This window comes from Plectropomus leopardus, chromosome 24 (genome assembly GCF_026936395.1).
Source record: "Plectropomus leopardus strain MGB_pleo_1.0 chromosome 24, ASM2693639v1, whole genome shotgun sequence".
Lineage (NCBI taxonomy): Eukaryota > Metazoa > Chordata > Actinopteri > Perciformes > Serranidae > Plectropomus > Plectropomus leopardus.
In genome coordinates this window covers 6609729-6635632 of record NC_142199.1, presented here as the reverse complement: position 1 = coordinate 6635632, position 25904 = coordinate 6609729, and the positions used below count along the sequence as shown (strand labels likewise).

The window sequence follows — 25904 nt, the reverse complement described above, 5'->3', positions numbered from 1 at the left end:
ACTGCCAACACTTGTCTGTCCTACATCATCTTAAGTATCTTTGACAGCTCACCACAAGTCGCTCAACATGAAGTGTGTGTGTGTGTGTGTGTGTGTGTGTGTGTGTGTGTGTGTGTGTGTGTGTGTGTGTGCGGACGGCATGCGTGGCAATTAAAGAGTGCTTTCACAAGGCTCCAATGAAAACAGGCCATCTCTTGTTACCTGTAACAGCAAATACTGATGTTTGAGTATGTTTATGGTGTAAAACGACCATGTGGAGCTTTTTATGTACTAACTAAAGCATTTCTTATTTCGTTATAGAGCACACAGTGTGGGCTGAGAGTCAGGTCGTACACACTGGTGACCAAAAGCTGTATATGAGCAGAGGAGATTTTTTCGACTCTGAACTGTGTAATCTGTAATCTGTTGATTATTTTTATTTTTCAGATTAGTTGATTAACTAGAGAAGCCCTGAGTGGCAAGGTAAAACATTTTCTTCTGCGGGCACTGGTGGCCAAAACAAATGAAAAATCAGGATCGCAATTTCCTAGAGCCCTGGGTGGAGACTTCAAATGTCGTCTTTTTGTACGACCAAAAGTCTAAAACCCAAAGATATTCAGTTTATTATGATATTAACATGCATGCTGTTTCATTTTCTGTCAGTGTTGAAGCTCTAATCTGCTACATTCCTTATAAAGTGACACAAAGTCCATTAGCTGTGATATATGACAGCAAACAGCAAGAAACCTCTGAGGAGGAGAGCTCGCTGTTGTCTTTTCACTGAGGAAATGCTGCCACGTTGTGGTGACCAAGGGCGGAAGTTTTGTGCCAATATTTGCAACATTTTTATGGGAGGGTCCTCGTCCATGAAACTTTGATCGTCAAACACTAATTTTCCTACAATCTGCTGAATTTGCATGCATCAACTTGTGCCTTTTATGGATGCTGATTCGAACAATCAACTTGTTATGACCTCCTAAAGCTGCTTGATAACAAGCCGATTGTTTAGTTCAGCTGTGTTGTAGCAGGGAGAGATCTAAAATATGCAGGACAAGTAAACATTTTTCTAAAGACGTAAGCAGTAACAATATCTAAACACAAGTGGTCAGCTGGAGGCGTATGATAGACAAAGGTGTGCCCACTTGTGTTGGAAAAAACAACACGCATGTTAATATCAGGTGTAAACACGTTCCAAGACACACACACAATTGTCTTTGAGACATCTGAAGTGACTATTAAAAAAAAAAAAATTAGATATCACTGGCGAGAAAGGGGGGTGACGCAGCAAAGGGCTGGGGGTGGAAATAAACCCACAGCTGCTGTAGCAAGGACGTCACATATTTACATGGAGCGCTCGCTATACCAGGTGAGCTACAGGGTGCTCCAGCGGCAAGAAACTTTACTTTACTGACAGTGCTCTTATAGCCGCATTAATATGGTGGAAATAAATCTTTCACACATATTGATGTTAAAAGTTTTAACTTGAAGGTGGAGGATTTGTTTGGTGTTGACGTCTATTTATGCTTCAAAGAACATCCAGTGTTTCCCACAGCATTTTATCGCAAAGACCTTATAACTGGTCAGGTCCAGGTTACGATATGGGGATTACTGGGAATTTAAAATATGAATCCACACTGACATCTTGTGGCTATTTGATGAGCTGCAGCTTGAGATTCATTGATCGTTTTGTTCCCTTAGTGCATGAGATGAACAGTTTAACTTCTATACAAACATCAAATAGATGTCCATAATATTTGTATTTCTGTCAGAGTGTGTTTGTGTTTCTGTGCGTGTGTGTGTTGACAGTGTGGTCAGTGCCTGAGGTCTTTATGCGGTATAATCCCACCGCCTCTTTCTAGAAAACATGACCGGCAATGGAACCACTGAGTCAAATTTTGGATCTCGTTCTCATGACAAAGCATTTGTCTCGATCATAGAGGGCACGGCAGGTATAAAAGAGAACGAGGGCGCGTATAAGCACACACACACGCACACATCCTAATTATAGTACATAACACACACACATTCAAGGTAGACCACACGGCGGAGCACATCAAGTCTCAGGATGGGCAGGGTGAGTAGAAACTGAAGATGAAAAGTTATCTTATTGTTCATGTAAATCAGTTGACCTTTGACATTTTGTTTTAAACAGGAAGTCAGCCATTCAGTGTGAGAAGTGACCATAACACCTGTTTCTAGCCTCAGTTTGTGCTTCTAATAAATTAATATTACTGTGACAGCACTATGCATCCAATTTTCTAGACAAATTCATATCCAGTAACCTTTGAAACAACCAGAGGGTTTTTTAATAACACTTTGAAGGTATTTTTTTGATATTTGAAGGTATTTTGAGGATCATCCAAGACTTTTCTCACCATCTGGATGAAAACATATTCCATCTGTTGCATAAGATTAATTTTAAACCTGTTTCCCAAGTTCTAATTATATTTCCTATCCAGGGCAGCGCTCTGCCCCTTCAAAATGTAGCTTAACATTTACTCAAACACAAGCGGTGGTGCGCTCAACACTGTGACCTACTGACCTACAGTCAGTAAAAATCTGTTAAAATTTGATTTTTATACATGTCGCTGGGAATTGGCTAACATCTCTGACGCCCCCACCAAACACGAGAAATCGTACCTCAAAGCTTGTCACACAACCTTTTGGAAACATTTTAAAGAAACATGTTGTTAAACCTGGAAGTGTTTTCAGATTGAATGTGCCCCATGTAGCCATTGGGGATTAAATATGGTTTGCCAGGCCTTTCAACGTAAACAAACCTATTCACTTGTTATTTGAATTGAAATGTAAAATGTTGGAAAGTGTCATTAACATGTACTGATAAAACTTTAAAGAAGATTTTGGTTCACCTTGTACAGATTGAGCAGTCTAACACCGAATCTGTGATTACCAGATTCCCTAAAAAAACTGTAAAGTTTTGTTGCTTGTTGTGTGATGAGGGTTATGGTTTACAGGCTGGATCTCAAAGTCTGACAGTTTACAGAAAAAGTGGCACAACTTTTAAAACGCTGTTTCATGCAGCAGATGGAAAATGTTTTTATCCAAATTTTGATGATTATTGGAATTCCTTTGGAGCAGCAATAAGTGTTGTTAAATTACCTTTCAAATCTTGCTAGGTATTTATTTTTCGGGAAATCCGAAGCCTTTGTGGTCTGATGTTAGTCTGGGCTTTGATAGAGACATGCAGTAGATAATTCTTGTCTTGATGTCAGACATAAAGCAGCAGTAAAATACTACATAATGCAAAAAGCGATGCCTGAACAAAGTAGTTTTTTGTCTGTACTTACAGTTTTGTACCTGCAACTTCTCTGAAAGTTACTGGATTCAGGTCTGGGCTAACAGGTTTAGTTTTTTTGAAAGTCATTTAACATTTATAGGTAGAAATCCTATCTCCTTCCCAAAAACCTCACTTTGTGAATTTGTTAAAAGTGTCAGTGTTTAGATACATACCTCTTTAGAGACAGAAACACAAAGGTTAAGAGTTTACAGCTACAGCCCTAATTTACAAGCTTACAAGGCTAATATAACAGGCACAAATGCATCTCTTTCCAATATTCCTAATTTTTAGATCATCTTTTATGAGGACAAGAACTACCAGGGTCGCAGGTATGAGTGTGACAGCGACTGCACTGACTTCCATTCCTACCTGAGTCGCTGTAACTCGGCCCGAGTGGAGAATGGGACCTGGGTGATCTATGAGAGGCCAAACTACCAGGGCTACCAGTACATCCTGAGGAGAGGCGAGTACCCCGACTACCAGACCTGGCAAGGCCTCAACGACAGAGTCTGCTCCTGCAAGATGATTCACTTTGTAAGCCTTTGAGAATTTTTAAAAACTTGGAAAGTTTCAGTTTTGAAAGATCATTTTCTAAAAGATTTGTATGCTCATTTCTAGAAATGGTTTTAAAATCAGAAAAAGCAGAACTTTTACTTCTTGCTTTTATAGATATATAAGTATTGAAGTCTAAATATGACTGAATGCCTTGTTAAATGAATTACTTTTTGCATATGATATTAGTTAAAACCTACCCTGACACTGCACTTGTGTTGTGCCATCCACTTCGTATATCTCATGCATTTCTTCACTTCTTCACCACACATCCTTCACAATCTGCATCCGTCTCTCAGTAAACCTTTTCTCCTCCCATCCGTGTTTGTACCACATCTCTCCAAACCCTTCTTTTCTCCGTTTCCCTGTCTTTCCTCCTCTTCCAGGCCAGTGGAGATCCTTACAAGATCCAGCTCTATGTTAAGGGGGATTTTGCCGGTCGGGTGTTTGAGGCGACTGAGGACTGTCCCTCTGTGCTGGAGAACTTCCACTGGAGGGAGATTCACTCCTGCAGGGTGCTGGGAGGCTGGTGGGTCTTCTATGAGCACCCGAACTACAAGGGACGCCAGTACCTGCTGGAGAAAGGCGAGTACCGCAAGCCTGTGGACTGGGGTGCTGTCTGTCCCACTGTACAGTCGTTCAGAAAGCTTACTGAGTAGCTATGTGCTTCTTTTCCATCCTTTCTTTGGCTACTGATTGGCTCACAATTGTCACCTGAGAGACCAAAGACGCAGCTGCAGCCGTGGCGACAATAAAACTGAATGATGAGAAATGACCGTGTCATCACTGTGTCTGAAGGGTCTGGCAGTGCGAGTGCAATATGCTGTAGCTCCAAGTGTCCTCCAGTTTCTGCTGATTTTGAGGGGGAGTTAAAGGGACAGTTCATCCCGGGTAAAAAATACATATTTTTACTCTTTCCTGAAGTGCTATTCATCAATTTAGACTTTTGTGGTGTGAGTTGCTTAGTGATAGAGATATTGGCCGTAGAAATGTCTGCCTTCTCTTCAACATAATGGCACTCTGCTTGTGGTGTTCAAAGCGCCACAAAATAAATGTGAAAACTGAAAAGCAATGTCTCTTTCCAGACATCCTGACCCAGTTACTCAAGATAATCCATAGAGCTTGATTTGGGAAGTTTCACGTAGGAAATATTTTCTTTCCAACAAACTACACCCGCCAAACATATCACCACACAGAAGGAAGAGAGGGTTAACATTACATTATTATCTCGTACTGTCGTAGCACAAGCCTCTCGTCCATGAGTAGATTTCGCTTCCCTCTGTGCTGTGATATGGTTGTCGGGTGCTTTTTGTTCAACATGTCGCGCTTCTCTGGTCTTAGCAATCACTCAAAGTGCTTTACCGCACTGATATTCAGTTAAACAGAAAGCGACATTGCTGTTCAGTTTTTCAAATGCAAATTTTTAGAGATTTGAGCACAAGCCGAATGCCATTTAGTTCCATTATATTGGAGAGAAGGTAGACATCTCGATGGCTGATATCTCCAACACTCTGCAACTCTCAACAAAACAATCTAGACTGATAAACAGAAATACAGGTAAGAGGAAAAAAAATGTATTTTTGACTTGGGGGTGAACTGTCACTTTAAGATCAGTTCTTTTATATAATTTACTATAAGAGGAGTGTCTTACTGAAGTTTTATCCTGTCCAACAAATCAGAATAAAATTGTAAAACAAACTATTTTATTATCAGATCTGCATACAACTGGTGCTCATGATCGTATTAATTTAATCGATGTATTTATGAACTCACATGCCAAACTTTGAACAAACGTTTGTCATGCAGTAAGTTATGCGGCATGCTGGTTGGTCTTCTCTGTCGGTGTCAGTGTCCCGATCCTCTGTCTTCACACCGACGGCCGTCCTTCGTTGATGAAGCTTAGCTGGGCGGTGTGCTCCTCCCACTCAACCTCCTGCAGGTTCGGGAGGGGTTCACGAGGGTGTGAGGCCATGTTGGAGGGATGGAGGAGGGGCTGGGGATATGACTGGGATGTGAACTGGGAATCAGGCTGAAACTGGAGTGGGTGATGGGATTCTGATAAGTCTACCAAAAGGGGAGTGATGGAAGACAGGTGGCTTGATGAGGACAGAGACGGGATGGAGGAGGAGGGATGTGGTACGAGGGTGTGCTCATGGGGTGAGCTGTTGAGTGACGGTGGAGCGGAGCGATGAGCGACTGGGGGAGCGGTACTGGCCTGATGAGGAAGTGGAGGATTATGGGAGGTGATGTTTGAACAGTGAAGCGGATCAAACTCTCCTTGTAACATCTTTGTCATGCTCGGCTGAGGAGAGGACGCCTTAGGTATAATGATGGGCAGAGGATTTTGATCGTCCAAACAGTCCACGGGTGCGTGTTGGGTAAGCAGGGGCGGAGCCGGGGAGCAGCTGTGTGATGACACGCTGGGAGGCGGAGTTACTGTGCTTGGTATCAGCAGCATGGAGGGGTTATGGAAAAGAGGTTTGAGGAGTCGCGTCATTTCCTGCAGCTCCTGACTGACAGCGGTCACTTGATGGGAGAGGACGCTCATCTGCAGAGAGGAGAGTCAGAGAGTAAGTGATGCTGGAGTGTTTAAAGTTACTCTGATACACAACAATACTTCTAGTACTACTATTACTACTAATAATAAAAAACAAAGATGTTACAAGAAATCATAAATACCCATTTCCAATGTCTGAGCAGTTTTAAGATTTACATTCACAGCAAAGTACATTGTTCAACTCATTTAAACAGTGGGTGGATCTGTGGTATTGCACTGGGACTGATAGGGTTAAACCAAAACTCCAGTTTAACTTCAATAACTTTCTCGTTAACTTACAAAAAAATATGTCTTGGCATTTAATCATAAACATTTGGCAATGCTGCTTTCAGGCATTATGCTCCAAGCTGCCAAAACAGCCTTCTAGGGGATCTGAGCGGAGCTGATAATATGGATTTTTTATGAACATAAATTAAAAACCGATCTACTGAGTCTGGCATTTTATAACTTTGTGTCTTTATTATTTATACTGATTTGATTGTCATAATTATTTTTTATACCCTTTTAGATTTTATGAGATTTTTTTATAATCATTATGATTTAATTTATTTTGTTTTTTGAGACATTTTACTATTATAACATGCTTTTTGTCAGTTTCTTTGTAAGCAATTTGAAGCACACTGATTTGTTTAAAAGGTGCTTTGTAAATGCAGTTTGATTGAGTAATTAATTATAATAAACTTTATTTATAATACACCTCTCATGCAATATATGCAGCACAAAGAGCTTTACAACAAGGGAATTACATGCACTGACTACTTCCCATAAAACAGGCAGAATGATTGATTAAATGTCAGATCACGGCCATTTGGATTTTGTAAAAGTCAGCAAAAGCATGAAATAAACTTCCACCTTTGTATCACCACACTTACTTCATGTTTTAACTTAGCGATAGTCTCCATGGTGTCAGCCTCACTATGGTCCCCTGTGGACATACGGACAAATACACACATGCATATATACACATATACAGTGCATACAAGCAAGGACTTCAACAGCTGATTGATGATTTAGAATAGTTTAGTGATTAAGTCAGTAGAGTATCTTTGCAGCTACAGATCTTCGTCTAATGTGTGTGTGTGTGTGTGTGTGTGTGTGTGTGTGTGTGTGTGTGTGTTAACCTGAGGCAGCTGAATCAGGGCTGCGCAGGAAACTCTGAGTTGCATTGGGAGAAAAATCAAACTTCTGAGCAGAACCGCTTTGGTTTTCTGTCTCAATCCCGTCCACAAACCTGAGGGACAGACAGGAGGAGGAAGTTGTTGAATTTATTTATTTGGAAAATAAGCCTGTACTGTAGTCACAGCATGGGAATAAAGTAATGACTTTAATTTCAAAATGGCTTTTCCTTGACAACATACAAAATCCCACATTTCTCTTGTGGCCTCACATTATTCATAAGCACAAATTGGATGTGGTTTATTTGGCAAATTCACTGATTCTAAGTGCAGTATATCACATAAGGGCTCTTCTTTTGTGGTATTTGATGATTTTATTTTATTGTATTTTGTTAGAGGACTGCAAAGCTAAAAATAAACCAATCATGCAAAAACCCTTACAAATTTTCCATCAAGGATCTCCAGGACAATGATAAAGATAATTTTATTGAATTATTTTTTCTTTAACCCTTTGAAAACTGGAGAGATATCACTTTTCTTATGCTGCTTTCAGATGCCTTTGAACCTTGAGCAAAGCTTTGAACCTTGAGCAAATTGGTGATATTTATTTAAAACACACGGAAAAGAGGCAATGAGCAACTTGGTAAGAAGCGTTCAACAAATTGCAAGAAATTAAATTAAAAAATACAAATAAAAAGGTCATTTTTAGGCAACTTTCTTGTACTTTTTGCTAATTTCTTCCTAATAATTGGGTCTTTCCTTCTTGCTCATTGCTTTGCTTGTGGTGATTATCCAGCTGATTGTTGATTGCATGATACTTCCTTTAAAATCAGAATTCATTCAAGAAATAAATGATCTGATGTTGGCAACATTAGCTGACTCTTTCTTGACCACTGTAAGTTTTCCCTCGAATATCTTTTTGGAAATCCGACACAGTGACACACTTCATGCTCGTGTGCGCCCTCACACAGCTGCACCAGAATAAACGGATTCCCCCAGCCGAGCGTCTGCTGCCACCTCTCCGGGGACTCCATGCAAATGAGCCTGTAGATGGTTTGTGTTTATGAATAATGCCACAAGTCACAAAGAGCTCAAGTTAAATAGCAGCAGTGGGTTCCTGTCACTGAATCAACAAACTAACACTAAGTGCCTCATCAATAAATCAGCGTTCCTCACCGAGGGCTGAGGTCCGGCTGCAGGCAGCTGAAGCTCACCACGGGGATCTGCAGGCTGGAGGGCCGGGTGTGGTCGCTCGCTGGTCTGAAGGTTCTTGCAGGCAGCAGAGGGGAACGTAGAGGGGAGCGCAGCGGAGAGCGAAGACCTCGGCCCAGCCTGCCCAGGGGAGGCATCTTTGGGAGAGGGGAGCGCTCACCCTCCGACCCGGACCCTTCCTCGTCCTCCTTGATGGACGGAAGCTTCTTCATGATTCCTCCGTTGCTTTCGCAGTCTGCCTGAGGGGTGAAAAAAAGGAAAGAATAAGACAAAATGTAATTTTTAAGTATTTTTTTTACTTACATCTGCAATTTTCTCTATTTTTTGAAGATGTAAACAGAATTTTAGTATAAGTTTGCACTTTTGCTGCATGAACACACCACATTGTATAATTAGAAAGATAGTTCAGATTTTTCAGAGCAAGGCTGTATGAGGTATTTATTCATTGACAGTGTATTACATACTGTAGGCGGAGTCCACCATGGAAGCTCAGAAATGTACTGTTGTGGACGGGGGTGGCAGCAGAACATAGTTTAGCTACCTAAAAACAACTCATCTAAATTAGTAAAAAGCATAAAATTCAAATAGGCGCTTTATTAAGAGTGTTGCTTTCAATATAGCGTACCGATTTACCTTTTCTGTCAGACGGCCTGTTGCAACAGGGAAAGTGTTAACAGCTTCAGTTCCATATCCATCTATGCTGTCGTCAAGGCAACCAGACTCTTTTGACAAAATCAGTGATTTTGTCTTCAACTGCCTCGATCAGTAAAGGTTTTTTGTGTTACAGTGTGACTTTGGTGAATCCAAACTGACCCTTTAAAACACTTAAGTCACACAATAGCACAAGCTAACGTTCTAATCAAGGCAGCAGTAAACCAGCAAATCCTGTGTTCAGTGATGTTAAATCACTGTTTTTCTCAAAGGAGTCTGGCTCTGAAAAGAGCAACATAACAGCTTCAGTTTCTTATCGAAAATCGCTGTCTGACAGAAATGTAAAGCCGTGAAAATATTCTTTATATAGTTCACATTTAAACTTTTTTTTAGGTGACTAAACTTAATAGGTCAATAATGTTTAAGTCACTCTTTGCCTGGATGGGGGAGCTGCTGAGCCACTAAAACGTCTCACAGAGCGTTGCCATTCACAATAGCTGCAATGGTGCTGATCCCCGTTCAGTTTGAGAGCAGCGCTGCAAAGGACAGCTCTCATTCAAAACCAAGCAAGCATCGACACCATTCAAAGACATTCAGCTCCTCTGAAGATTTCTGTAAGCTCATTTTAAAGAATATAGCTGACCTTTGTGGGTATTTATGACTCCCAACATGTCAAGTTTGTCCTTTCAGAGTGAAACTCCTGCGGTCAGCATGTTGTCACTGGTGGCTGGTTGAAGGTTACTGGAGTTTATTTATTGCATCTTCTGTGGACTGTAATTTAAAGCTGATTAAAACACTCTCAAACAAATCCCATTTTCTCCTCCACCTCTTTTTTCCCCATCTCCTCCTCTGCTCATCCCCCTGTCACCATCACCACCACCACCACTACCCTTCCCCTTCTCCCCCCTTTCTCTCCCCTCTGTTTGTTGTCTTCTCCATCCTGTCTTTGGCTCACGTGCCCGGCTGGTATTTTTAGATCACAGAGGTTTAATTTTAGCAGTGGTTTGCCTGAAGGGAACCGAGCGGAGAAGGGACTGTTTGGAATTTGTGTGTGTGTGTGTGTGTGTGTGTGTGTGTGAGAGCAGCACGTGCCACCCTTGATATGCAGCACGCCACTATAAGGCCATCAGCCAGTTATGTGTGTGTCATTGCGGGTGTAAAGGCAGAGAGTATGTGTGTTTTGCATGTTGAAATATGGTCACTGTATATGCATATGCATATAAGATCTGCACCACATGCAGCATGCTGTTTAGGTGTGTAAATCATTTTGTATCAGCAAGGACAAATCTGCTGTGTTATGGTATGTGTAAACTGCATGTGTGAATGTCTGCAGTGTGTGTGCGTGTGTGTGTGTGTTGTATGTGTGTCGGCACGTGAATGCAAATACCGGCGAGTTTTTTTTCTCTCCCTCCCTGCGGCTCCCTTTCATCCTGATGTTTTCTCGTCTCGTCTCCATCGGGTTGTTCTATATTTATCCAGTCAGGGATGACCCGCCCCTCCCCCCACTCCTCTGACAGCGCTATTTTTAGTCCCACGCCACGCTCGGTGGAGAGTGCTCTACTACCGTCGCTTGAGTACGGTGCATGTACAAACGTACTGTATATGAGTGCAAGAATGTGGAGTTTAATGTGCACACTGAGATTAAACTTGAGTTTTATATATTTGCTTTTTAAAAGTAATGGATGTCGTCTACAAAATTCCTTGCAATCATTAAAGATAAGTATCAAACTTTCTGTGATTTTTAGGTAATCAGTTCGAAATCAGACATACTGAAGCTTAATTTTGTCACAATGCTACACACTGATGGAACTAACATCCCAGTGATCTTAAATGCACCCCAGATTTATCTCAGGGTGTTTACACGTCTGAGAAACTACACTTTGATGCTTTTGAAGACCTTTGTAGGTATCTTTTAACCAAATTTAAGACTGATTTTTTGAGAAAACATCTTTTTTTAGTCAAGCCTTTCAGATAAATATACAGACAGATCGTATTTATGTGGTCCTGTGCAGAGGCAGGTTTAATGTAGGAATATGGTTATTAGAGATAGTTAGGTTGATCTACATTTTGCCAGCAAGTGGGTTCAAGATTTGTAACATCAAAAATTTGGACAAAGAATAAATCAAAAGACAGATAAATGTAGATAAAATGTTCATTCATTCAAGACTGTTATGAATGACTTTCAAGACTTAATATTTATAAAATAACACTTAAGACTTTTTGAGAGGGGATGACATGCATCATTCCCCTCCTCTCGCAATTGAACGCGGGCTGCTGCGCAGGATAATATGGGGCGCCCACTCTTCCAGGTGATTCCCCATTCAAGCTCCAGCTTCATATTTCAAACATACGCATTATTTTAACCATCTTATCTAATCCTTGGCAAAAAAGTGCATGAGGTTATTTCCCAAAATGCCGCAATGGAGCAGGAAAACACATGGGGCCATGATCATCACATGATGTCCACCGTCCCTTTATTATTTTATTTGATATAATTTGTAATTTTTCATACAGTAGATTGGAGTGCTTTTTATGACATGGCAGTATACAGCACCACTAAGACTGATGACTGTAATTTGCTGACAGACTGTATGCAGCATGTTTGTCCATATGCTACTGTACGCTCAGGAAGCTTATTTTGACGCTTCTATGCAGCTGGAGGCACACCTAATTTACACACTACTTTAAACAGTTTGTTCAACCTGCTTGAAAATTGAAGCAAAACATTTATAAATAGCCAGTGAAGCTTGACAGCTGAGCTAAAATAATAGCTGCGAGCGTCACGCCTTATTCCTTTATCCATAAATGAACTGCATCCTTTCATTTGCTTGCATCTGCTCCCTTTTCTTCACTGGTTTTATAGAGATAAGCTGTTTATCATCAAAAATTGAGTGGACTAAGACTGAGTGGACTTACAGCCAATCAGGAGGGATTGGTGGCCGTAATAAAGCAGGAATCAACATGTTTCCACGTTGACTAGATGTATGAATTTGGCAATAAACTGTCAAGGTGCAGAAAGTGAAGGATCCCATAGGCTGATGTACTCACGCTAGGGTGTTAATTAAGTGTTATTTTATTATTTTTCATGCTGCTATACCGTCTCATCCCCTGATATTTCTCTTGGACCTCTGCTCTAATTAGCAAGCTTACTCACAGCGAAAATGTGACTTAGTTATTTCCAGTATATCTGCTGCTGGTTATTCATGTGTGCGCCACAGCTGAGATCCATCTGTAAAACCCTGGCATCTGAATCGTCCATGTTTAGCTCATGTCTTTATCTGTTGGCTGCATCTCAAGCAGAAGCCGTGGCTTCCTCCTCACTCCCAGTCCAGATGGCTAATCCGTTTCAAGTGCAAAGCCATCACTCCGGCATTGCATAAAATGTTGGGTGGAGGAGGTCACTGCTTGGCGGAGTCTAATCTAAAAAACAGACGGAGTCTTACTCAGAGTTTTCTTTAAGGCATTTAGAGCGTGAGATGATTCAATGCTTAGTTATGAATTAATATCAATAATTAAGGTAATAATCCTACATTTATAAATGCAAAATACTAAAAGCTGGACACTGCTGTTACACTGCTGAACAGTTTAGAGAGACTGGCTGCTATACTGTATAGATTCTGGTTTGGAAGTGAGTCTTTGCCCCGAGCAGAAGAAGCCAAGTATGTCAGGGTCTTCAGGCATCTAAATAGGATTCCTCAGAGCACGTTCAACGAGGAGGAAATGCTCCAGAACATGCTTGAGGGACGACATATCTCATCCGACCACCTGGGAACATCTTCGTATCCCCCAGGAGGAAATAGAGCTGGATGGATGAAATTCCGCTTAACCATCAAAACTAAGATTTTCACTGCAGGGCCCTTAAAGGGGACCCGTTATGCTCAATTTTAGGTTCATAATTGTATTTTGGGTTTCTACTACAGCATGTCTACATGCTTTAAAGTTCAAAAACTTTTTATTTTCCTCATACTGTCTGTGTTGTAACACCTGTATTTACCCTCTGCCTGAAATGCTTTGTTTGAGCGCCTGTCTCTTTGACCACACCCCTCCCAAAAAGGCCAGCTTGTGTTGACTGGTACACTTTTTCAATTTCAAAAATGTCATAAATGCAGGCACTTCTCTTTATATTAAAGTCATTGAATGTATTGCACGATGCACACAGTGTTAGCTTCGCACATTTACAGAATCATATATCATATATCACTGTGAAATTTCAGGCGTGAAATATTACATAATGCCCAGGTAAAGTGGTCAGCAGCTTGACATCAACTTTAGAGAGACGACATAAGTACTGGTCATCTTCCTACCTCCGTGTTGTGTCCCTCCCGGAGGTTGTACGTCAGGTCGTGCTGGATCTCAGTGATGAACTTCTGTGCGTAGTCAGGATAGAGACAGAGTACCTCACGGAGGCCTTTGAGGCTGATGTACTGTAGGTCGCAGTAGGTGAGGGCCTTCACACAGGCGTTAGTCTTAATCACCTCCTCCTGGGTCAGACAGTCGGAGCCAATCAGGTCGCCCCGACCTGGAAAGCAGAAACCAATATTTTATGTGAAGTCTTAAAGCTGAAAGCTGATAAATGAACCACAATTCACTGTAACAAATGCATTTTATGTTGTCTATCATTGTGTTTCCTTAACTGACTCCAATATTTTCTGTGACACAGTGAATTTTCATCATGATCAAACAATATAAAGTTCCTAAAGTAGGATTTTAAATTAGGCTTTTACATGTAATGGAATATCTTTGACTTTGCTGTAAAAGTACTTAACTATAGTTAAGAATCTGAATATTTCATCCACCAATGGACCACAATGCAAGAGGTGCTCCCATATAAGGGATAATCCATATCGAAAACATGGTGTAATGAACACACTGCCCCATTTAAAGAGCGCAATTCCCCAAAATATTTGTTTGCAATAATCACTGGCAACTGGCCATGGTATAAGCTGGATATCCCACTTTACCTGAAGCTGTTATTACAGAGTATTTTATTATTAAATAACACACATAGATAGATATGTTTGGATGTATTGATTGATTTCGTAATGTAGAGAAAAATAAATATTTTCATCAGTAAGCAGCACTGGCCCTGTGTGTTGTGTTTGATCAATATATTTGTTTTTGTCTCTAACCCAGAAAATTAGATCAAGCACAGCAGTGTGTAAAAAGCCTTGTTTTCAAAATTGTGCTTATAATAATAATAATGATGATGACAAACCCTTAAGCAGAGAGGCTAAATGTATGGTTAGCCTACTCTATATTTGTGCTATAGTATTCACTATGGAATTCAGACAGACTGTTGTACATTGCAGCAGAGGGTCTGTATTATTCTGTTTTTCTGCTTCCTCTCTCTACCTCATTGCCTTCTCCGCAGCTGTAAATCCAAAGCGGCAATGCCAAAACAATTTGTGTGTGCAAGTGTGTGTGTGTGTGTGTAAGAGTGACAGAGCGAGAGAAAGAAAGAGAGAGAGAGAGAGAGAGAGAGAGAGAGAAAGGCGGGGAAAATTGAAAAAATAAAACATGTTTGCAGCGAGTGTTTACAGCAGGAGAAAGTGAGCAAGAGTGTTTGGATGTCTACTAGAGAAACTAGTGCTCTGTGTTTGTTTCAATATACTCACACATATGAGCATGTGCATACACAGCGGCTCCAACATGCTGATGAGTTTCCACCATAGGCAGCAGTAACTTCATTATTTACAGCAGTTAGATCATTAATATGAAAAGCGGTGTTGCCAATTTGCTCCCACTGCTTTATACGGACCTGAACTGATTCCAGAGCTGTTTGTGAGTCTGTTTGTGTTTCTTTATTCTGTTTCATCGGTGTTACGCAGAAAGGAAGGAGTGTATGTGTTGTAGGACAAGGCTCTGGAGAGGCTCTTATTCTGGAGGCAGGTTTCTGGTTGTAGTGTTTTGTTAATTTTGCATTATTTTAATGAAGTTTTCTGAAATTCTGGAGTTGTTTTGGCTGCGTGGGGCTGCTGGACTCCTTTTCTTGTCTTTTCACCTTGCCCACCTGTTTATTTTGGATTGTTGGTATTTGTAGGTAATGTTAGTATCGCATTTTTGCTGAATTTGCATTGGTTTTTTTTGGTCAATATTTCTCAGTCTTGGAATAGTATAAAAACAACATAACATGAAATGGTGACTTGAAGTTGTAATCATCTTTTGTTTAATAGATCAAATGATTATGTGTAATGTAGAAGGTGTCACCTGTATCCAAAATCGCAGATAATTGTTGCAAACTCTGCATTCCTACAGTTTTAAGCCTTTTTAGCGTCTTGTTTTGGTTTTATGTCTCACAATGCTCCTCTTACAAACCAAACCTGTACTCACAGGGCTTCGTGAAATGTTTATGACCTCTTAATGCTGCATTATGTGGTGGTGGTGGTGGCATTTATTGTGTTGAATTTATGTGCCAGAATTATAATGCTCAGATATGACTGTTAGATGTGTAAACAGGGAACTTTTATGAGGCAATTATTTGTCAATGTTGTGTTTAAAGTTGGTTCACAAAGTGACAAAAAAAGAAAACAAACAAAAAAAGAAAACAATTAATACTGTTTATCCTGTTGCGCCTCTGGCTACTCCCCAAACTCTCCATCAGTGCCTGGGTCACACTCCGTCTTTCACTTGATGGGGTGTGACTAGTTAGCCCATAGGGGCAGTTTAATATGGGAATAATTGCAGTTTTTATCATATTGTAACACTAGACTGCTCTCCTTCATCGTGTTCCTCTTCATGACGGCTGTCTGGCTTGCTATTAAGTGCTGGATGTCTAATATTTTCCTCAGATGTAAAAGCCTTTTCTCATCTCCTGCTCATAATGCTGAAACCCGACTCCAAAATAGACCAAAGAGGAGGATATTAGTTGAAAAGCACTTAGTGGTTTTGCTCCAGTATATTTTGTGAATTTTATGCCCCTATACTCAAACTCTACAGCGTTGTGTAGCTTTTTATTGAGGTGCCACTGAATCCCTCAACCAATCCATCTCTCCAGGTGTGATAGATTATCAACTAAAGCTGCTTCACCTCAGTCTGACATCTCTTTCATCATCTCAGATATGAAACATGAAACTTTCCCAGGAAAACAACATTTCCATGACTCTTTTCATCACTCACTTTGGGGATGGCTATTGTGTAGGATATAGCTGTTACGCCATCTTCTTCTTCTTGTAGACGCTGGTTTCTGAGTCACTTTACTGCCGGAATCTAGGAGGGCTTCTATGGTTTGGAGTCCAAGACAGAGAAGCCCTTCAAGATTCAGGTAACAAAATGACTCACTCACTCTGCAGGCCCAACGGGAGGCTTGACTCAAACCCATAAACTCACTGTCCGTGGGAGGATACAGCACTGATGTACTTACCTTCTTATTTAACCTGATTCTGAGCAGATCTGTCAAAGGCAGTAATGTGTATCTTATTGTGAATACAGGAGCTATCCACGGTGCTGAACCTGAATGTTGTGTGATATGGGCTGTGTTTGGCATGTTTATCATATCATTATTGTATATTGTTTTGTTTTAATGATCTAATATTTGCATTCTGTCCGCTCTACCGGGTCAGCTATGTCTCTCCCTCTGCCTCGCCATGACCTCTGCCCTGTCCTGTTCATGAGCATGAACGCCCCTATTATTGGCTGGAATTGTTTGTTTGTTTACCATTTCCAGAGCCGGGGCTATTCATCAACACCAAATTATTTTTCAGCACACACACAGAATGCACAGCTAGCAGACCATGAGGAGATATTCGCTGAATTTGACAAAACGTGATTTCGAATCGAATCACTGACTGCACCTTTAACACAGAGGGCCAGTTGTTTTTCTTTCATTTACCCAGAATGGCCAGCACGGTGTTGTCCTTCAGCACTTCCATGGAGCCCGAGCATACGAAGTAGATGGCCTGGAGGGCATCGCCTTGGCGTATGAGGAACTCCCCAGGAGCGCAAAAGGAGGTCTTGATGATGAGGGAGAGGGAGCGCAGACATCCCCTGCTGGCCGATTCGAAGAGCGGCAGCTGCAGCAGCTCGTTATTCAGATGCATGGCGATGTCAGCTCTCAGCTCATCGGGGAAGTCCTTCAGCAGCTGAGGAGGGAACGAGAAGGACAGATTTTCCTTCTGTAGTAAAACAAAGATACACAATCTGACCGCAGACTATGGATGGATCTCTGTCTCTCTCTTAGCTTTAGCAGCTTCTCTTCTTTGTGTGTCATCTATTGAATGTGACTGTGTGGGAAGGTGGAGGAAACAGAACCTTTCACTTTCTCACATAGTCACAAACAGCTGACACATACATGACAGTTTCTGGATGAAGCTCATTTTCATTGTGTGTACATTTACTCAAATATCACTCATTACAGCAAATTCAAATGCAGTGAATTCCCCCTGTTTGAGCCACACAGTAGCAGAGCAGAAATCCTTGCGAGGGAAACTTGTGGGTTATTACCTTAAAGTATTAGCGTCCCTCATCATGTTATCTCTTTAAAAAGGATTATCTAGATTTAAAGCCACGGTAAAACACATCAAGAGTGAGTTTAGTGTGTATGAGGTCATTAATCCATGAAATTAAGATAGCTGGCCCAGCGTGATAGAACCCAAAACAAAACCCAAATCCTCTCAGTGACTTTGTCTGCTCCGAGGGCAAGTCGCCGGATTTGCACTTTCAATTTTAGAAGCCAATCGCATTGTAGATGGCAAGGTCAATCCAACCCACATATACCCATCTCTGAATGTTAAAGGAACAGTCTGACATTTTCAGAAAGAGGCATCCAAACATTTCTGAATGAAGAAGGATTAGATCATGTGAAAATACCTGGGGGGCAGCTGCTTCTCACATCATATGGATTATTTAAAAAAAAAAAAAAGAATAGAAAGATCACGGAAAAATAAGACAAGCATAACTTTCAGGGCTTGGCAATACGATACATACCGAAACACAGGTTACGATTCAATATATCTGGATATACTGCAATACTGTAGGCAAGGAGATATAGTGTGTTTTTTAATCTAATTTTAAGGAAAATTGTCATAAAGAACATTCGCCGACGTGCATAAAATGTGATAAATTCACTGTCACTGTATCACAAAACATAAAATTGCAAAACTTGAGTTGACTGACATTTTCTTACACCTCTACTTAGCTGTGGCCATGTCTGCTGCCAAGCAGGAAACGTCTGCTGTTCGGTTATTGTTCGTTTTTTGTCTTTTCATGAAAACGCATTAGTTCCACCTGTGTAGTTCCTACTTGGTAAATGTCTACAAAGTGTGTTAGTCCTGCCATTGTGAGGTGAATGGAAAAAATGCAAAGTGATCTGGCTTTATTTACTAATATTGTGTGAGGCCACATGTTATATATTTTGGACAACAAGCCAAGGACCATTTAAAATCAGTCTGAGAGCCACAACTGGCCCCCAGGACAGACTTTGGACATGCCTGATTTAAAGTAACGTGATAACCATCATATGTTCACAGTCTCTTCTGGCAGAGATATTTAACCACTGAGTGTATCTTAATACCTCGCTGACGTCAATGCCGTTGTTGACAGACCAGGTCGTCTGGAAACACTCCATCATACGTTGCTCGAGGGCCTTGGGGAGCCGGTGCACCCGGATGAAGTCCTTGAGGTCCTTGGTGCGGGTGTGGTAGAGGGAGCGGCGTGAGTACATCCTCTGGATGATGGCGGTCACATTACCAAACACCACAGCATGCATCAATGCTGCAGAAGAAGCGACAAAAGCAATATCTCAATAAAAGACTCCTGCAATAATTCACTTATGGAGTAATTGTACAAATTTAGCACAACATGGGGTGAGCAACTGATAAACAAATGATCCATTAGAAGATAAAGTATCCTTGGAATTTACTTTGCTCTAAATCAGAGGACATTGCTGCACCTCAGAGTTTAGTCAAAGTTAACTTGTTTGTTGGTGATCTGTCAATACTCTGAAACAAATAGTTTACAAACATCTTTGCTACCCTAGCCACGTTAGTGTTAAGATTCTGATTGGTCCAGATTAAAATTTTGTCATTATTAAGTCAGTACAAAATACAAAATTGACATAACATTGTGGATTTAGTTTCCACTGCCAACAAAGTACGACTGCTCTCATGTTGTGTTTAGCCCACCTCCGATCAGCATGGTGCAGATGGAGAAGATCTTCTCAGAGTCTGTGTTGGCTGACACGTTGCCGAATCCCACGCTGGTCAGACTGCTCAGAGCAAAGTACAGTGACGTCACATAGGAGCTCCTGACAGACGGGCCGCCGCTCAGTGTGGTCCCCGAGCCGTTGGGCGTCCTCGCTCTGGTCCTGCTGCTGTTCCATTGGCCTGAACCCAGCAAACCCGCCCCGCTCAGCGGCTCCAACCCCGAGCCGTTCCACTGGCTGTGATTGGTCAGTCCTGCTGTCATGGTGCCTTGAGGCGAATCAGAGACTCCCAGCAGGGAGGTCAGCGGGGCCAGGAAGTACGGCGTTCCCAAGCGTTTGGCCAGTTCATGGAGCCAGCCTGGTGCAAAGAAAGAGACAAGTTTGTCAGTTTAATGAGAGCCATTACTTTTACTAGAAGGCTTCATTAGCAGTGAGGCTGAAAGGGCAAAGTAATTATTTCAGTGTTTGTGTGTTTGGGAGGAGTAAAGGCCAGACACTGCATGCCCATGTGTCTGATAATGTCAGATTGTATTTTTATGTCTATGCATGCTGCAAATTCTTCCTCTAGTTTCTAAATTTGTCTGCTTGTCTGTGTTTTTCTCATATTTTTGCAACTCAGTTCTTCAAATGCTTTATCTCAATATATTCTTTGTTTTTAATCACTTATGACCCTACACCAATTGAAAAGGACATCAAATGTTTATTGGTCTCTTTGTATTGTTTTACAATATGACCTTGGACCAAGCAGTAATCTCCGGGCTGAAAAATGAAGGCAACATGAAGTGACGATGAATTGAAAAAGACATGATAGAAGACACTGAGCGCACTGACTACATGAGTACATTTTCTGTTTTACTAAACTGACAACACTACAATAGAAACTAGTTAATTTAGGTGTTAAAAAAAGAAAAGAAAAGCAGGCTCCCATTCATTGTCAGAGGAGCAGCTGCAGACTTAAAACTTGATGATATCACAAGTTTCCTGGCTCTATTATGGTTTCTGGCTTTGTGGGAGAGTAGCTCATGTTCACAAATACTCATTGTACTGTCTGAGGCCATGGAAATAACATATTGGAATTTTTAATTTAGGTGGTGCTCCCCTTTAATGATGCAAGAAAGTCTCAGAGTCACTGTGTAACTGACTGAAATAAACTTAAAAGACATGAAGCCATAATGCAAGGCTGTAGAACATGAAATGACCAGCATGGCAGCCAAAAAAATACAGGAATAAGAGTAAGCAGATGGTTCCATTCTTAAATATTCATTTATATACAAGAAACTATTCTTATTTGTAATCAACATTGCAACCTCTAGATATCACTGATTTTCCAGTGTGAATTCTGCTGTCATGAATCTCCGTTTGAGGAGCACTGGAGTCGACTTGTAATCTGCACTGATAAATGGATCGTGTTTACACTGTGCTTTTCAAGCTGAGGACGACAAAGTGCATTTAAAAGCCTCTCATTCAGCCGTGCAAACACACTCATTAACCAAGAATAATGGAGCCCTGCTCTGCTCATCGGAAACAATTTAGGGTTCATTGTTTCGCTCAATTACCAACCTTACAATTAATGGACAACCCGCTCTTACACCTGAGCCATAGCCGCCCCATGAGTACAAGTGAGCTCATCTACATCTGTGTGTCAGCAGAGGCTTTCTCTGCTTATTTCTCCCTTCTAATCTCCTCCTGTCTCATTCCACGCTGCTGATTTAAACAGGATAGCCTCAATCACCTCACACAATTGTTGCTTGGAACTCAGCAGGAGAGGAGACAGATCTCCATAATTAGAAGTGTTTTCTCACACACTCTGCACGCTGACTGTATACAAGCGTGTCTACATACTCTGCTCTGAATCTCTGAAAATGATGCAGATTATCTTTGTTTTGCTCTCCATCTTTCCAATGATAAAAATCCTTTCATGAAGTTGCAACATGCAAACTGCAGAACACACAGACACACACCTATATCCCAGGAGGCGGGGCTATTACTTTCGATCTCGCTGCGTCCGATGAAGTACCAGATGCAGGCCATCCAATGTCCGAGCAGGGCAAACGTGGACATGAGTAAGGTGAGGACCACGGCGCTGTACTGGGAGTAACGATCCAGCTTCTGCAGGAGGCGTAAGAGGCGGAGGAGGCGCACCGTCTTCAGCAGGTGAACTCCAAAGTTCTGAAGAGAGGAGTCATGGATTTGCAGGTATAAACACATCGAACACAAAGATATAGAAAATGGAGCTCACTGGGATGGCATTAGTTACTCCTGGATGGGTGTGGTAGGGTATAAATATGAACCATATTTCATGTTTAATCTTAAAAGTTTCTCATCTGGAGCCAATTAGAAATTACCCATGCACACTGAGAATTTTAATCAAACATCTTGACAGTGAGCTGTGTTAGTGGGAGACGTGCCCCACCATCTCAATCATGGTGCAGAAAAACAGGTGAAACCTTATCGCTTAGATAGGATAAGAAACACTAAAGGACCATGGGCGGATTGCAAGACAACGGATCCAGCTGGCCAAAGACACGCAGAGGGCCCCTCTACTCCTCCTATAAAAGTAATCATTTTCTGTGTAGTTGCTTTGTGCCTCTTTGCAGTCATGTAGTCTTTTTGAAGTTGTTTTTGTCTCTTAGTCGCAATTTTCTCTTTGTAGTTATTCTGAGTCACTTGGTAGTCGTCTTGTATCCCCTAGTGGCCATTTGTGTCTCTTTATAGACATTTTGCATCTCATTGTAGTTGCTTTGTGTGTCTTTGTAGTTATTTTGTGTCTTTGCATACATTTGGCATCTCACTGTAGTCATTTTGCATATTTGTAGTCATTTTGAGTCCCTTTGTAGTTGATTTGCATTTTTCGTTGTTGTCATTTGAGCCTCTGTGTATTACTTTGTGTCTTTTTGCGGTCATTTTATGTTTCTTTGTAGTTGGTTTCTGTATTTTAGTGGTCATTTTGTATCTCTCTGTAGTCATTGTGTGTGTGTCTTTGTGTTCATTTTTGTATTTTCTTTGTGTCTCTTTGCAGGTGAAGGCCAGGGGTTGGACTGCTGGCTCTAGGCTCAGTACATCAGTTTAATAATCCATCTGTGCTCAGGACACCAAATTCAGCGCTAGAAATAACTAGGGTTATTTCAATTTCAGTTGTAGCTTTAACCAGAAAATCCATTTAGAGAAAAATACTGCCATTATCATCCTCAACTGAGAGAATTCCTTTATTCCTTAAGTAAAAATATCCTCTTCAAATTGTCCCTTTATTGATTTCCCCTGTCACTTTTGTATAAACTCCAGTTGCAATTCCTTGCTTATTTCGGTGTTCAGTAAGTGCTCTGTTTATTGAAGTAGCTCTGGTCTCAACAAAGATGAATTACAGACTCAGACAGGATTTAATTCTCTATATATTTAGATATGGATCCATTCAGGGGATTTAATTCTGCACAGAATGCACAGGTGTGTAATCTCTCTGCCTAACTACAGTATTGATTGCAGACAAGTGTTTCTGAGCATATTCAGAAGTCCATTTAAACTCATTACACCGACATCCAGCTCTACCAGAAGCCCATACAGCAACACATAACTGCAAGGTCATCGCACAACTTCTGGTCTGGCCAAAAGTAAAGAAAAGTCAGACAACATTTACATAATTTTGTTTTCAGAAAACATTTTCCTCATCAAAATCTAATCATCTTGTGACCCCTCAGATTCAGGGATCCAACGAGCAGGCTCTGCACTCAGCATCATCAGCCTAATCTATTCGCCTGTACCTGTAATTTGTCATCAGCGTACTCATTCATCAGCTTAATTACTGGTTACCTAATTATGAGTTTCTTGTTGAAGCTCAGACTTTCAGTTTTCCTCCCCAGAAGCCACTACAGCAAATAGTGAGAGCAGGATTTCAAGAAAACATGGAGCAAAGATAAAAACAATGTTTGATTAGTTCTTACTTTCCTTCGCCTCTTCTTTGTAGAATAACATTTGCATTTACAGGCTCTTTCATGGTCTTATTAAATTAATGTTGAGGGAGTGTCAAACAGCAGGAGAGTGCAACTGATAAAAGAATGAAGTCTATTAAAGCTGTTGGCACTCATACAGCCGCCGCCTATACATCACACACACATAAATCACCCCTAAAGACATACAATGGTGCAAGCAGTCACATATGTAGGATTTATATGCACTCTCCCAACACTGGTATTTACAGGAATGTGCACACATAATAAAACAAACTAAAAGCTACACTGCATAGCTCTATGCTTAGGATGTTTGTGTGTGTGTGTGTGTGTGTGTGTGTGTGTGTGTGTGTGTGTGTGTGTGTGTGTGTGTGTTAGGGAGAGAGAGAGACCCACCACACTGATATTGAAGGCATAGAGCAGGTCAAAGGGCAAGGCGGCGATCAGATCCACAAACAGCCACGATGTGACGTAGTGAATGCAGATGGAACGGGCGTCGTACACGACCTGACCAGACGTGCTCACAAAGGTGGTGCGGAAGTTCAGCACGATATCTGCAACACAGAGCACATCAGTTATATCTTGTTCATTTCCAGACAAAAAACAAAGTAAAAGCAACATGTTGCCCAAAGGCGAGCAAGCTGTTTACACAAGTTTTGCCAGGCTAAGCTAAGCTCACAGGCTGAGAGTGGTATCTGCAGGCAGGTTTCCATTAACCCTTAAACTGAAATGGCAAATATAAAATATGCCCAATGGAAACACGTTAATTTAATTTCAATTTATCACCGTTTTTCAGCTCACCACTTGTGAGTTGGCGTTTCAGGCAATTCGAAAAAGCCATTTTTCGCAAAAACTGCAATGGAAACAATTTTTTGGCTTTCATAAGTCACATAGCTCTTGAAAAGTTGAGTTGATCATTGAGAAGTTTTGAATCCACAATTCCTCTGTAAAATCGTGGACTATCACCTCCCAGATATCCCTCATATGTTGCTGCTCCCACATGTAAGGGTCTTGCCTTTTCATTATCGCTCGCCTACCACGCCTTCGATTAGAAATAATGACGGCTAGTGTGGTGGCTGCAATGTTTTGAACATCCATCGCCATGCTTCTTCGAATGTTATCGAATGTTATGTTTTGTAAACGAGCAAAAGAAAGACACAGCTTATTTTTAATACTATTTTTCTTTTTTAAACACAACTGTAGGAACTACAGGATGAGGTAATGAGTCTATATGTGGACATGTAAGATTAATAACTGCAATAAAGGGATAGTGAAACAATGTAAACCTTGCTTAATCCACCAATGTGAATTCATATACTGATGGAAAATGTCTTCCAATTTATTTTATAAATTAAAATAGAAATATTAACCACCTGTCTAGAAGAAAAAGAACAATTCACGATCAGTTTTAAAACAATTCTCTCCATCTGTCCAATAACAGACCAGGGTTGACATGTTTGTCAACCCATGTCAATTATTTCCTTTTTCCCTCTGTAGTATCAACCAAAACCACAAAATATAACATTATGAATGACATTATCACAGGAAAAAAAATTCCCTCCTGCTTTCCTATAAGTGTTTAACTTACAACCCACTGTGAAACTTAGCCTGAGAAAGTGTAAACATCGGCTCGACTGGTTTGTGCGCCATCAATCAGTTTGTCTGATTTTGTGGGGAGTCAAACCCACGGACAGGCATTAAGAATAACGATATGGGAATAGCCAATCTCCTCGCTAACTGTCTCGTTTGCTTATGTAGGTCACATAGAGGCATCAGTATTAAACTGAGACGGTTTCACAACCAGTTAAAATCTTCATGTTGCTGCTTTAACAAGCTCTCCTCAAGCAGGATTAGTGGACTTGGTTGCCGGAGGGGAGACAGCAGGTTGAGATGCAGCGGAGAGGAAGTGGAGATTTTTAAGGAGGGTCAATTAGCATACAGCTCTCGTGTGTCGGGAGGAGGAGTTGGAGGCAGTGCAAGCTACGGTGCAGTTAACTGGGCCAATTAGGAGAGAAGGAGAGGTGGTTTCAGAGCTGCTTGTTTGGATTATTAAAACCAGGAAGGAGGTGCCCCTTAAACTGATGTTAGGAGAGAGTGGAAAAACACATAATGGAAAGAAACCAAGAGGCATGAGTTAACCCTTTGAAACCTAAAAAAGAGGCAGTAAATGAGGAAATGACCCAAAATTTACCAAGAAATAAGTTAAAAAGTACAAGTACAGAAAAGTCTCTGAAAATTACAAATAACAAAACAGAAACTGAAATAGAATAAATGAAAAAGATATTTTAAAAAACAGAGAAATGGAAAAAGTGCTTAAAATGAACAATAATTCTGTAACATTATTTTAAATATTAAAATTACGATAATTACAAATATAGTTCTTTTCTAGCTTTTTTCTTTTTTCCCTAGACATTTTCCCAAGCTTTTTATGAATAATTTTCTAAATCTACAATTTTTTTGT

General features: G+C 40.9%; 2 protein-coding genes across 2 annotated transcripts in view; one reads left to right on the top strand and one right to left on the bottom strand.

Moving 5' to 3' along the window:
* The first annotated feature begins 1941 nt into the window (after positions 1–1941).
* Positions 1942–4601, top strand: LOC121962997 (gamma-crystallin S-like). Its single transcript, XM_042513350.2, has 3 exons — positions 1942–2053; positions 3569–3811; positions 4216–4601. Exons 1-3 carry the CDS (start codon positions 2045–2047, stop codon positions 4486–4488), a joined length of 525 nt encoding a protein of 174 aa, XP_042369284.1. The 5' UTR covers positions 1942–2044; the 3' UTR covers positions 4489–4601.
* Positions 4602–4745: 144 nt separating this feature from the next.
* Positions 4746–25904, bottom strand: part of LOC121962707 (voltage-gated delayed rectifier potassium channel KCNH8-like) — a 37404-nt gene continuing 16245 nt past the window's right edge. The window contains exons 6-15 of the mRNA XM_042512961.2: positions 23840–23997; positions 21464–21671; positions 19483–19860; positions 18873–19072; positions 17193–17442; positions 13669–13883; positions 8678–8952; positions 7508–7617; positions 7259–7311; positions 4746–6377 (exon numbers count right to left, since the gene is read on the bottom strand). Coding sequence (XP_042368895.2) covers positions 5697–6377; positions 7259–7311; positions 7508–7617; positions 8678–8952; positions 13669–13883; positions 17193–17442; positions 18873–19072; positions 19483–19860; positions 21464–21671; positions 23840–23997 — 2528 coding nt within the window. The 3' untranslated portion in view covers positions 4746–5696. The remainder of the gene's footprint in view (positions 6378–7258; positions 7312–7507; positions 7618–8677; positions 8953–13668; positions 13884–17192; positions 17443–18872; positions 19073–19482; positions 19861–21463; positions 21672–23839; positions 23998–25904) is intronic.

Excerpts from the sequence above, each read along its gene's own strand:
- LOC121962997 (XM_042513350.2), top strand. Across the intron at positions 3,812-4,215 it reads CCTGCAAGATGATTCACTTT|GCCAGTGGAGATCCTTACAA; the intron begins GTAAGCCTTTGA and ends CTCCTCTTCCAG.